Source organism: Ciona intestinalis, chromosome 2, assembly GCF_000224145.3.
Source record: "Ciona intestinalis chromosome 2, KH, whole genome shotgun sequence".
Classification (NCBI taxonomy): Eukaryota; Metazoa; Chordata; class Ascidiacea; order Phlebobranchia; family Cionidae; genus Ciona; species Ciona intestinalis.
The window spans coordinates 393504-407292 of NC_020167.2; the positions used below are offsets into that span (position 1 = coordinate 393504).

Consider the following 13789-nt stretch of genomic DNA (forward strand, 5'->3'; position numbering starts at 1 on the left):
GTAACTAATTTATATTTAAGTTTTAATATTCATTATAAAAACACTTGTCTTGTCATATAGTTAAGGATAATATAAAATAAACCCGGCACCATGGCACAGTGTCTAGCGCGCCAATCTCTGACCCATAGGTTATGGGTTCCAGACTTGTCGCTGCTGTCGTCATAGGTATATATGTCATTGTGCAAGATACTTAACAACAATTGCTGCAACCCAGTGGTCACTAATGTGTTGTCCAAGTTGTTAGTCATATAGAAAAATAATCACTCACAAAGTTGCATATGTGGAAACTTGTAAGCTGGCATAAGATGTATGAAACAGAACACCTGTGTTACAACAATTTGCTATTTTCCGGCCACGCGAGAATAAATTAAGTTGCGTTCATACATTGTTGCGTTCATTCATTGCAGGATAACTCATCACATGGAAGCACACCACTGTCATGTTGTGGGGAAATTAATTTTGCGCTCGAGTTTCATTACAAGTAAGGTTTTGTTTAGGTTTAAATTTAGTGGTAAAATTAAAATTATTTTGTTTGTAATTCATAATTTAGTGTGCATTAAAGAGAAGTATTTGTTTATTGTTGTTTATTCAACCAGGCGCAGTATTTTGACAATAAACATTGTTGAGTGCCGTAATCTCGTCAGTTTTCCGCATAAGAAATGTGATGCTTATGTCAAATGTTATCTCACTCCTGATCGAAGTGTGAAAAAGAAAACTTCAATAAAGAAAAACACTCTGTCTCCCAAATTTAACCAGGAGTTAAAGGTATCCGAACACTTTCAACTATAAACTGCAAATTATGTATGTTTTTAAGGAGCATACTCATTGAAGTTTGTATATTGGTAAACAGTGTCAAAAGTAATCTAAAGTTACCAACAAACTTTAAAAATAAATCTGTCTCCAAAACATCACATTTTTAACAAAAACTATTTTTAATTTAAATGTATATATAGTCTTTTTCCCTTTCGAAATGGTACTATTTTTTCGAGATACCATCACTTATATTTGAACCAGTGATGCCACAGGTACTTATCTATTGAGCAATTTTTCTTGAAGCCAAATAGCCAATACATCATTTGCTATACATACCTGTATTCCATTGTCAGAGATAAGGTGGCTCACAAATATAAATGACAGTAACTCAGTTCTCATTTAAAAAAGTTGAAAATGGCTATTTACTGAGACATTTTAATTTTAGTTTTCAAACATCACCATGGCTGAACTAAGCAGTAGAGTTTTAGAAATGTCAGTTTGGAATGCAGGAACTTTCGGCAAAAAGATTTTTATTGGTCATGTTCAAATTTCCCTGGATAATTGGAAATGGACAAACACACCACACTGGTATCCCCTGAAACCCAAGGTATGTTGAATTTATTTACATTGACTGAACTACTAAGGCTCTAAATAGCCTCTATCACTGTTTGTGTTTTAACAACTGTTGTTTTTCTGCTAGCTGTTTGTTGTTTTTAATAAATATGACTTCCCTGTTATAACATGACTTTTGCTTTGATTTTGATTTTCTTTTTTTGTTTTATAAATACCGATCTTTGCTATTGTTTTATATTAGATAAACAAACAATTTTGTTATGTTTTTGTTGCAGGAACTATCAAAAGAGGACGCTCCTCATGCTCGACCTTATAAAGGCGACTTACTGATGGAGGTTTGTTACAAACCACCTGCACCAATGCAAGCGTCAGGGCTGGTTATGGTTATGTTGAAACAAGCAAAGAATTTGGAACCACTTCGCTCTTCTAGAGGAAATTTAAATGTTTATGCAAAAATGTAACTTTTATTATTGTTAGTACTAGAATTAATCATGCAGAAACCAAAGTGACTTAAAATGTGTGCAGGTTATATAATGGTCTTGTTTAATCTGTTTAGAACTGTTTTATTTTAAGTTTTTGCAACATTAGTTTGGTATAATTTATTGAATATGGACATTCTAAACGTAGAATCATGCATGTGTTCCAATCTCTAATAAATATCTTATACGATTTATCATATTAGTTATAAAATGACCCAAAAATTTAGGTGTATTCTTCCAATAAAAGAAGATTCAGTCACCAATGTTGTGGAGGGAAACAATCCAATCTGGAACAGCACTGTAAGACTTCCTTTAAGTGGAATAAATGTGGAGGAAAGCGCATTTAAGATCGGTATTTGGCACAAACCTAATGGAAGTGCAATACACCGTACAAACAATCACACTTTCCTTGGTGGGGCAATATTTTCTTCTGAAAAAGGTATGAATTTATTTCTTATTACTTTAATTATTGAAGTGTATTTCATCATTCTTTTAGTTTTATTTCAATGTTGCTACGATATGTGTTATAATTTTCAAACTGATCCGCTTGTATAAACTACAACACCAATGTTATTGCCTCTATTGTTTTCTTTGCTCAATGTGAGAATATTTATATATTTTTAGAACTTTCGACAGTGGAAGAAAGAACTATTTGGAGAACAATTTGTGATTCTCCGGGTCGTTGGATATCTGCCAATATTTGCTTGCGTGTTTTCCGTTAAAAATATTATATCTGCTACAGTTTTTCCTTCTCTTTTAAATCTTTCAGCCTTCTTTTAACGCTAGTTTTGCTTTGACTTAATAGCAACTTTGTAACTGTTAAATAGTATTAGTACTTCTAATTAAGTGATTACCTGATTTATTTATAACGCAGTATCCGCTGTAAATAAACAATATTTGCACAAAACATTTCGTTATATTTCGAACATGATTGTTGCAATTACTGTTTTTATGTTTTTTGTCCCATCTGCTTTTTTAAAAAGGGATGTCTAACATATAGTTCAGAATGGTATTTTGTAAACATAACAGTTTACGACCCATTAGTGACCACTGGGTTAGAGCACTTGCCGTTAAGTGTTTTTTCTCTAAAGACACATACGCCCACAATGGTAGCAGCGTCGAGCATTGAACCCATTACCTCTGGATTATAGGCAGGCGCTAACTACTATGCCACGCCGCCGGAATCACTAACAAAACGACAGTCGTTAAACCACCCTATGGTATGAAAAATGAAATTGCAAATTAGGGGGCTTGGAAAAATACGAAGGCAACACGAGGCAGATTCCATTGTGCGTGGATTTGAAATGCGTAACAATGCGTTTATGACATAATGATATGTCAGTTATTTGATGATAAAGGTTGCTATAGCAACAAAACAGTGATTGGTTAAAATTTTGCAACATATTCTCCATTTTGAAAAACGGGTTTAGGATCCTAATATATTGCAACTACAGTATTTTAGGGAATTACATAAAAGGCTACAAAGAAAATGAATCTGATTCGAAACTCGGTAAGTATTTTACCTGAAGTAATAGTGTAGATAGCCTTTTATGGAAATCAACAATTGATTTATAGTTTAAGTATAAAATACTAGCGTGTCAGTGCTGTCCTTTAATATTATTATCACATCTGCCTTCATTACCATTTTATAATATTCCGTATGAACGTTTATTATGTGATATATGCCTCAGAAAGTATAGACTGGAAGCGTTATCGTAGTAGAAGTTATATTTAGTTTATCAATACCATTTACTGCTTACCTAGGGCACTCATGGCATAAAAAATACAACTTTAACCTTGAATCGACGGTGCTTAATGACACACAGCAATTATGATAATGGGCTACACGGTTACCTTGCCATCACATGAACATGAGTAACTCTGGAGGCGAATGAAGCATCATGTATGATTTAAAAAGCCTGACTAGGCTGTTTAGTCACTTCTTTTCTCGGAACAATTCGTAACTAAACATACTTTACCGCGACCTTTTGTTATTTACAGATTTTTCTCTTGGTGATTGCGGCGCTACTATGCGTGTCCTGTTATGCTCAAACAACGGATTCGGGAGTCACTGATTCCGGTACAGATGACACTGCCACAGATGGTGACACAACCCCTGCCCCAACAGCTGCTCCAGCCACCAACCCACCTGCCACCGATCCGCCAACAACTGAAGATTCGGATAACTCAGCAGGCGAACCTGATGCTACAACTCCAAGCGGAGGTAAACAAATTGGTGGCCTTAATTATTTACTGTTATTCTACAAATCTTCAAAATATCAATCATTTTATTTTTATTTCAGCGGTCGTCCTCCATAAAGTTCCACTGACTATTGCAACCGTTACATTTGCAGCGATAGCATCTTACATTATAGCCTAAATGTTTGCTGATCTGTTTCAACGAATGACGAATTCTACAAAACTTGTAAAAGCTGAATAAATTTCCCCTTTTTGTTGCATTACTTGTTAAATTCTCTTTTTTAAAACGATCTTTCTGAAATACACATTACAAAAATAAATGACGTTTCAGCTAATCCGACGTTTATATTCCTTAAAAAGCAAATCCGGTTCTATCACTGGAACATCTCAACATTCCTAATTGGCCCTCAACCTCTATCGTATTTATAAATTCCAATCACTTGGTTGAGTAGAGAAAAAGTCGATGTTATTTAAAGAAACTTTATTCTCTCACAATAACCTTTCAGATGTAAAGAGTTTAAAGCTTTTGTGAAATTAACACGCAAACTAATTTAGGGCATTTCGTATCTTACTCATATTTCGTAAACTAGTCATGTTTTTATTTTCTTTTGGAAGTAAACATTTTACAGAGTTATAGGCGTTACCGTATCCTCACGGCTCTAAAAGGGCGTTGGTGATTGTTAAAACCAAGTTTAGTTTAGTATGACTGAATGAATAAACGAATGTGACATAACACGAGGTGTTCTGTTTCGTACACCTCGTGTTAGCTTACGAGTAAGCCACGAATGTAACTGTGTGGGTGATCGTTTTTCTTGTTGATATATTTGTTTTTATTTATGGCTAACAAGTTAACAACTTAGACTAGGAATGTACAACATGTAACCTGCAAAGCCAACAGAATATTTTTGCTTGAATTTATTTGATGTGAAAGTTAATTATGTAGTAAGGTGGGGGAAGTTGGGACACCTTTTCATTCTATTTTCTCGTCCCATTTGGTAGAAAACAAAGAACAATAAAACTGTCACGACTCCCATAGACTGTTATCAATTGTTTAAAACACGATCAAAATATTTGAATATTATGCGCTAAAGATGTCCCATCTTCCCCCATCCTACTATATAGCAGTTTTCTTTAGAAATTTATGCGTCTAAACTTTATATTTCTGCATGAAGATAACCCCCTTTTTAATATGCAAAAATATAACAAATGCAAAAATATACTATTGAGAACAAATGCAAAAATATACTATTGATACTTCATGCAAGCCTTTATGTTAAATAAGCATACGGCCAGTGGGTTCACCCAGTAATATTAATATCTGGCCTTTCTGTAATAAATGTAACTTCCTGTAATGATTGCGGTTAAGTGGCCAAGGACGCATACACCCACAATAGTAGCAGCGAATATATTTTTAGGTGCTAACGATATCCCATCTTATACCTCACAGTATCTTAGTAATTAGTGTTCTTGGTTGAATGTTATATATGCAATATTACCACTGAACTTTTTAACCCCAAGTGTTAAATTGAATGATGTAGATTTCCCGTAATCTGAAACTCGTGCCGGTTTAATCCTATCTGCTTGCTATCCGCGTGATGACGTCATATGTATAAGAATGTATGTAAGGTAGAGGATAGCTGGCTCGTGCATTTATGTTCATTACATGGACAAGTTAGGTTAAAACAACGTCTCTAATAACTTTAATTGAAAGATTTATATGTCGTGTTAAGAAAAGTTTATTCATGTACAGTTTATGCATAAAAGTAAACGCGGCTCTGTATATTTTCGAATGTCATCGCATTATTGTCGCATATTTTGTTAATGAACGATCAATGAGACATATCTATGTTTTGTAGCTATAACGCGGGAATGTGATTCATATTGTGACGAAGAAATTATTCATGTTAAATATTTCGACGTTTCCGTTTTTGAGTCAATTCAAATGCAGTATACAAAGCAAGCTAATTGAAACCGTGCATCCGATTCAAGCAATTTGTAAGCTAATTGGATATGCGATGACAAACATAGTTTAGAATATTGGAACAAACTGTATCAAATTATAGAAAACAATACAACAGGATTTTGCAAATATAACTCTTTGAGTAAATATGGTGTTAGATTTGAGTTTTCTGACCAACGATGAGATCTTGCACTTACAATCTGTTTTGAATCGTGAAAAAGCGTTTTATAACAAGATCAACAGAACGAGGTATATGTGCTATATCTGCCTATCAATTAAATACGTGTGTTTTTAGTTGTACTGTTTGAATGGTGAGCAAATGTGTCAATACACAGTTAATATTAATCGGCGACGTCAACGTATAATGTGCATCAGAAATATTTGGTTAATCTAGATATATATATCTTATCTATTCCACATTATAACAAATATAAATATGTATATATACCAACGCTTTTTAGTTAATATCAAACGCTTGAATATTCCTCTTTTAGATGTTGACGTTTAATTAACTGTATTGAATAAAATAAGCGGGCTCGGGAGTTTCCTATGCTTACAGTATTTCCTCGTAAATTCGTGTAGAAGCCTGTTTAAACCGACGCCGATCAGTTTGATGGCTGTTATTACAATGTATGCTGTAGTGTAGGTTACTGCAGTGGTCCAAAGCACTTTATTAGTGCACGAATAATAACCTGTTTTACATATTAGTGTAATCACGGTTACAGAGCATTAAAAAATAGCACCTTACTATTTCGCACTTTTTTACCTGTTCAAAGTATACTGTTTCTATTTTACATATCTTTTTAATATTTAAAAACAGTAATTAGCTTTGACGGGTGTTTTATAAAGTCGGGATAATACTGTCGAATAATTCTGTAACCTTATTTTCCTGATTATCATTGAATGGTGGTCCGTAAAACAGAAAATTAAAAAACTCGTCTGACAAAGTGTCCCATCTTCCCCCACCCTACTTTTATATACAGCATGTATAGTATGGTGGAGTATAAAATATAAAAAAGCTTTCATTTTTTATCTTATTTGGTAGCTAACAAAAAAAAATTACAAAAATAAATATCCATAACAGCTTAAATGGAGGATTAAGAAATATGGGAGTTAGGTGTTAATAGTGTTTCATCTTAATGGTACTTAAATTAAATTCATTTTAGAGTGGTATGGTCTCGTATCTCATCCGATGACGTCATTAGAACTGAGTTTAGTAACAAGAAACGTGTTCCCTTCGTACCTGCTTCACAAATTGTTTTAAATGCATTAAAAGGTAATACAAGTGTTGCAAAAATTTAATTTTATTAAATTTGTGTAAATATTGTTGCATTTTAGAAATTCCATATCGTGATGATGAAAAGTTGAGCAAGTCTATATCTCATACAATATGCTCAAATCAACTTTTAAATGTAAGTATGACATAATTGTTCCACCTTTATTTAAAATTGAATATTGAATTTTATGCCAGGAAGAAGTGGACAAACAAAGTGAAGATGATAAGAATCCAGCAGAAGAAATGCCTTGTAATGACGATACACATGATGCAATAAAACTACCTTATACACCAGCTGCAGTAGAAGAAGGAAATGTTAAGGTAACCAGCAACGTCGATATGGTTTGTCCAGCACGAGAAGTAAACGAAATTGAGTTGCAAGATATTGAAGTAGGGCAGGAAAGTTTCGCGTACTGTGCAAAGCCCGGCATACAGCAAGGAGTATCTGATGGAAATCCAACGCCAACAAAAGTCAAACCAAAGTCAGTTACACCAACAAAGCCTCTGTTTGAATCTGCCACAGTGTCTAATATTCTATGGTGTTTACCAAAACCAGTCACAACTAAACTTTCAACAGCCGAGAAGCACATTCCTCCTAAAGTAATGATGTACGACATGACTACGACACCACCGAAGTCAAATTCTCGAAAACCGTCCTCTGCTGTTTTGGATTTTACCAACGAAAAACACGTACCAGATGTAATCAAGCCGACAAAATGTAACTTCAACCAATACTCACCGGAAAGCTCAATCTCTACTCCAAACACTAAACATTCGAAATCACCTAAAAAAAGTCAAAACAGTAGGCGTTCTTCTTCTAAATCTACACCTGAAAAGCCCAGCACACCGCAGAAATATTCACCAATATCAGCAACTGCAGTATCTCCTGTCCAATCTAACCAGCTAAACTCCTCGCCTACATGGAGCTCTCCCAGTGAAGCTGCATCCGAGGTTTTCTTTGCAGCAGAAGATTCGCCATTTGCAAGAGGGACATCAGTAAAGAATGAATTCTCATCGTCTTACCAGAGGTCACGCACAGCACCTAAACGCATGTCTTCGCTTCAATTCACATTTGGGGAAACGCTTTCCCAAGGAGACACATTTAGCTCTCAATTTGAAGATGAGCCGAAGATATTCTCGTCAGGTTTGAACCGTTTTTTGATGCCTTGCAACACCATTGGATGTAAGTGTACAGTGGGATTCTTATTTAACAGCTACTTTTTCAGAGCAAGAAACAAGTTTCAAGTCACAAGAAGATGACTCTCGTTCGCTTGGCTCGGTTTCTGTCATTCAAGACGTAAAGCTTGACGTTCTTGTAAAAATTATATTTAATTTTCATTTAAATAAGAAAATGCCGTCATTTCGGGAATTTGACGCCATTTCGATAGGACCTGTTTTTCGTTTAACTTAAATCCGGAACAATTATGTTTGATATCAAATCACTTAATGTTTGTTATTACAGGGTTGTGCAGGAGAACTGATTGTTTCTTTGACATATTACCCAGCTAATTCCATGTATAAACGGACACAGTGTCCACTGAAAGGAACGTAAGTATATACGTTGCTGTAGTTGTCAGTTAATATGAACTAAACATCAATGTCCAGTGCTGTGGCTAGCAAACCTGCCTCAAGCTCATGGTAAACTATGGATGTATGTGTTCTTTGGCAAGGCACTTAGCGGCAATTGTTTCAAACCAGTGGCCGTCCATATACCAAAATATTGAAAAAGGCGGACATCAATTGATGAAACAGAACACTTCTGTGTCATTTGTGGTTTATTTACAAATATACTTACATTGTTAATACAGACGTAACCCTGAAGATCCTAATACGGACGTTATCTCTCGAAGAAGCTATGTAACTTCTACGGGCTCCCGTTTACCAGTACATAGATTATCCGAAAGTGGGGCAGCAGAAGCGGATGATTCTGAGTTACGTTTGAAAATTGTTGGAGCTAATCAATTGAAGCTTCCAGGACATATTAAACGGTACCATACTATATTACTTTGTAGTTAAGTAGTCTTTTTCGGCCCCTTTAGCATATGATCTTAATTTTATTTCAACTTGGTCTGTCATTCGGCAAGATTTCAAAACTGATGGAATTGGAATAAAATTAACGTTATATACCTAAGAAGTATACACAAATCACTTAAGTGGGGTGGGCGAAATGAGACACCTTTTTATTCTAATTTATCGTTCCATTTGGTAGTAAACAAATAACATTCAAAGGAATGATAAAACCGTATCCGCATGACTCCTATATACCATTGTTAACTGTTTAAAACACGATCAGGAGGTTTAGAAATTATGTGCTAAAGGCGTCAGTCACATCTTTCCCACCCCATTATATTACGTAATGCCTGGTAGAAGAAGGTTTCAGATTCTAAAAACGGTTTTATGCCATGTTACAGAAATAAGTCTAAGACGTACGTGAAGTGCTACATGTTACCGGATAAATCGCACAGGTCGAAAATGAGAAGCACAATTATTAAGTCAACCAACAGCCCACGGTATGAGCCCTTTATTTGTATTGCCGCTGCATAACAAAAGTCAACACTGCTGTTATCACATTTTTGTATTATTTTGTCGCTTGTCGGTGATGGTAAGTTTTCTGTAGGGCTGACAATTTGAACTTAGTGACGAGTAATTGCTATCAAGTGCCTTACCCATAGACACAACACGGCCACACAGGTTTAGCGGCATGGAATCGTATCCTTGCTGGCAAAAGCAGGCTAACCACTGTGACAGAGCGCGCATAAATGGAGACAATGATGATTCTTTAATTATTCTCACGTGACAGGGTAACTTACATGTTCAGTGCCATGTTATATACGGTACATATAACATGGACCTGTTTACATCTCGTACCCATATACGAGAACTAACCACTTATCTGGCCACTTATGTTCAATATTATCATGATCATACCCGCTACCAAGGGTTAGTTACCGTGTATACCACTAACATATGTATGTCGGTTTATCAACCAGATACAATCACAACTTTGTATTTCGCGGATTTAACAAGTCGGAATTGATGGAGAGATGTATTGAGATAATGGTGGTTGGTGTTGGTTCTGCTGGATCAAGAAGAAAGTCAAACACCGTTGGTGGGATTCGATTGTCCTCGGGAGAGCGTAAGATATTTACCAACTTAAGGCAGCTTCTAATCTAACAACCCCCTGAACCATACCCACTGTTAGTTTTTTGTACATCTTAGTATTTAAGTCCTAAACTTTTATATTTTGTCCCGTTTAAATTGCCGTCACACCTTACACATTTCCCCTCCCTCGTAAGACAAAGCTCACAACATCTGAATATAGTAACAAATCTCAAGACGGCGTTAAGTGTGTGTTGCAAATATAGAAAACATATAGTGGGGTGGGGGAAGATAGGACACATTTTGACTCTATTTTCTCGTCCCTTTTAGTAGTAAACGAAGAATATTCAAAGAATTATAAAACTATATCCTCACGACTCCCATATACCGTTGTTAATTATTTAGAACATGATCAGGCTATTTGAATATTATGTGCTAAAGGTGTCCCATCTTCCCCCATCATACCTTTTGTTTGGGCTTCTATGTACTACATGCTATCAATTGTCTGTTTGATTCTTAACTACGTGTTCATAGATTAAACATCTATATGAACTTATTCGACTTTTAATAATTTTTTTTCTTCGCTGATTATAAAAATAATAAAAAATGACCTTGCTTTAACGGCATTACCACGTAACACTTGCGCTATGGTGGGAAACCGGCAGTACACTTCATGCTGAAGTTACATCGATTGGTAAAACGCCAAACTTTATAGGTCATATATAGTGTGTTAGCTTTCAGCTGTTGTTTTTAAGGCATAACGTGATATATAAGCAAAGGATATTTTGGTTACAAACATTAATTTTGATTATATAATAGGGTGGGGAAAATTGGGACACATTTTAACTCCATTTTCTCGTCCAATGTGGTAGTAAACAAGGATTTTTCAAAGAATTATAAAACTATATGCTCAAGACTCCCATAGACCGTTGTTAACTGTTTAAAACACGATCAGGGTATTCGGATATTATCGCCAAAGATGTCCCGTCTTCCCCCATCCTACTATACTTCATCTGCCATCCGGCAAGACACCATTAAGGTAGAAAAGAGTATTTCTTTTACAGAAACCTCTTTGTATACTTTTTTTAGGTAAACATATCGGTAAACCTGCCGAGTGGATGGACTCTAATGCGGAAGAACGAGAGTTGTGGATGAAGTCGTTGTCAGCACCTGGGATGGAAACAATTTCAATAATTCCTCTTCGATCTCATATAAAACCAACATATAAATAGATGTATATAGTAGGGTGGGACAGTTTTTTTTATATATATTTTATCGTTCTATTTGGTAGTAAACAAAGAATGTTTACATACTTATACAGTTGTATCATAGTATACTGAAGTGATCACTTCAGTATACTATGGTTGTATTCTCACGACACCTAAAAAGGTATTAATTGTTAAAATGCGATTAGGAAATATGGGATATTATGTGCTAACGGTATCTACCTTACCCCACAGTATTATATTATTATATCGAGTCTTACGCTGTATATATCCATGTTGCCGTTATCATGTACAACAGTTACTGCTGATGTACAAATCCAATATTGCTGTAATATGTCTCAATTGCTGCTGCATGTTTGATTATATGATCTTTTAAAGTTTTGTAGGCTCTTATAGTAGTTTAGTGTAACCCGAAACAGATTTTAAAACTGGTAAACACCTGCTGCTCCCTATATATAAAATATTCTTTTTGTATATTAATCTATCTCGAAACCAAAATGAACACAAGTCCACCGCAATGTAAATAAAATTTTATGTACATTCATTTTTGACCATGATATGCGTTACTGGGAAAGAACCGATTCATGTAATATATAAGATAGAAACGTTAAAACTAAAATCGCGCTATAGAAGTCACGTCATTGTCAGCTCGCTATTCAATACTTGAAGTTAATTGGTCTGGTCGCTGACGGGATTGACGCCTCGCATTATCGAGATTTTTTAAAAAATCTTCTTTCACGGATATCTATTTGATAAAAGACAGAAACAAATGTTTCTGGAAAAACATAGTATAGTGGATGGGACACCTTTAGCACAGAATATCCAAATACTTTGATCGTGTTTTAAACAATTAACACCGATTTATGGGAGTCGGAAGGAAATAGTTTTATAAGTATTTTATTTTCATTGTTTACTACTAAATGCGACAAAAAATGTGTCCCGTTTTCCCCCGTCCTACTAGATTAAGATGCTGGTATGCTCGCTGAATCATAGAAAAAACTCCGATGTTTTGTGATTTGCAAGGGTGAACGATTAAACCTTGAAACACCAACCCAGTATCGTAGTTTAACAAAAAAATAGAATAAAATGTTTCGTACAGTTTGATTTTGTTTTATAAAATTATTGTTACTTTTGTGGAAAAACTTAGACATATATGTAAGAGAAAAATAGGCAGTGGTCAATATGTAACAATCCGAGTAATCATTGTTGAGCCCGCGGGTGATTGCCCGCGCCTAATTAAGTACGGCGTCTCTTGCCGCATTCTTGGCAAGCGATCACGTGGTGATAGCCACGTAACACCACGTGTCGGCTGCCGGTTATCCAGATTAAACGGTGGGACTCTCTTGATTGTGATTGTACTGGCCGGACGTATTTGCTGCTATACTATGTGTGTACCTGATTTTATACGAACCGAATAAATAAGTAACACTGCTGGCGCTTGACTACCTACGATCGCAAGTTAACCCAATAAGCAGATTTAAAATCGAACTGGTACTATTGCGTACTAACACATCACACCTTGCTTGAAAACTTCAAGTCGTTGCAGTTTTAATAATGCGACATACTTAGGACAACTATTAGCCTACTTAATTAGAACTTCGCGAACTTTACTTCTGAAACGTGACCTCCTTTCAGCTGCCCTGGCATTAAACTAATGGCAAAAAAACGGCGCTTCCGCTTTTAAACAAGCCTATTGTTCGAGTCAGACCTACTTGTTTCTTTAATTGTTCATAGGGCGCACCTGATTGGCCGAGCGCTTTGAGCCAGTGCTTCTCCCAAATAACATTTGCATAAAGCGAGGCGCGCAAGAGACAAGCCCCGGCGAAATGAGACGATTAAGAGCAAGATAACTGATTGGCCGAGCGCTTTCAGCCGGTGCTTCTCTCAAATAAAATTTGCATAAAGCGAGGCGCGCCAGAGAGAAGCCCCGGCGAAATGAGACGATTTAGAGCAAGATAACAGCCGCATGCCAAGAGTCCAATCGACAACTGCCCTCGAAAGAGGGAGAGGCGGCTGCAACTTGCGACAATTTCGTGCAGTGCAACGGCCAGATTACAGTACGAAACAACAACACTCCTTGAGAGATAGCGAGTCGGTTGCAAGTTGCGACGATTTGGCGCCAGGCAGCGTCCACTTACTATCTGTGCTACATATCACTACCATTTTAGAAAAAAGCTGTTGGCGCTTGACTAACACGATCGCAAGGTACAGCATTAAGCACATT

The 13789-nt window shown here is 36.0% G+C and overlaps 4 protein-coding genes across 7 annotated transcripts in view; all 4 read left to right on the forward strand.

The window, feature by feature from the left end:
* LOC100183749 (synaptotagmin-like protein 4) overlaps positions 1-2551 on the forward strand; it is a 9953-nt gene extending 7402 nt beyond the window's left edge. Inside the window, exons 13-18 of one of the 2 annotated variants that reach the window (XM_018817389.2) lie at positions 408-481; positions 597-765; positions 1199-1360; positions 1602-1783; positions 2033-2244; positions 2430-2551. In XM_018817389.2, the coding sequence (XP_018672934.1) occupies positions 408-481; positions 597-765; positions 1199-1360; positions 1602-1783; positions 2033-2244; positions 2430-2527 (897 nt within the window). In that variant the 3' untranslated portion in view covers positions 2528-2551. The remainder of the gene's footprint in view (positions 1-407; positions 482-596; positions 766-1198; positions 1361-1601; positions 1784-2032; positions 2245-2429) is intronic. The other variant, XM_026840894.1, reaches the window with a different exon arrangement.
* A 657-nt stretch (positions 2552-3208) lies between these two features.
* On the forward strand, positions 3209-4339 carry LOC100186991. Its single transcript, XM_002123404.4, has 3 exons — positions 3209-3315; positions 3807-4029; positions 4109-4339. Exons 1-3 carry the CDS (start codon positions 3295-3297, stop codon positions 4183-4185), a joined length of 321 nt encoding a protein of 106 aa, XP_002123440.1. The 5' UTR covers positions 3209-3294; the 3' UTR covers positions 4186-4339.
* Positions 4340-5927: 1588 nt separating this feature from the next.
* On the forward strand, positions 5928-12109 carry LOC104265437 (synaptotagmin-like protein 1). 3 transcript variants are annotated; one of them, XR_003397622.1, is made up of 10 exons: positions 5928-6213; positions 7131-7240; positions 7303-7376; positions 7436-8384; positions 8467-8555; positions 8703-8788; positions 9049-9228; positions 9652-9750; positions 9858-10041; positions 10231-10322. XR_003397622.1 is itself a non-coding variant. In XM_026840895.1 (10 exons), exons 1-10 carry the CDS (start codon positions 6113-6115, stop codon positions 11569-11571), a joined length of 1977 nt encoding a protein of 658 aa, XP_026696696.1. In that variant the 5' UTR covers positions 5928-6112; the 3' UTR covers positions 11572-12109. The 3 variants fall into 3 exon arrangements, 2 of the variants coding, with proteins under 2 accessions (XP_026696696.1, XP_026696697.1); XM_026840895.1 differs by lacking the exon at positions 9858-10041 and adding an exon at positions 11429-12109 and having other exon boundaries at positions 10231-10376; XM_026840896.1 differs by lacking the exon at positions 9858-10041 and adding an exon at positions 11429-12109 and having other exon boundaries at positions 5929-6213; positions 8467-8537; positions 10231-10376.
* Positions 11498-13789, forward strand: part of LOC101241960 (protein lin-9 homolog) — a 10694-nt gene continuing 8402 nt past the window's right edge. Inside the window, exon 1 of the mRNA XM_004225638.3 lies at positions 11498-11585. The gene's annotated coding sequence lies outside the window, so the exon portion shown is untranslated. The remainder of the gene's footprint in view (positions 11586-13789) is intronic.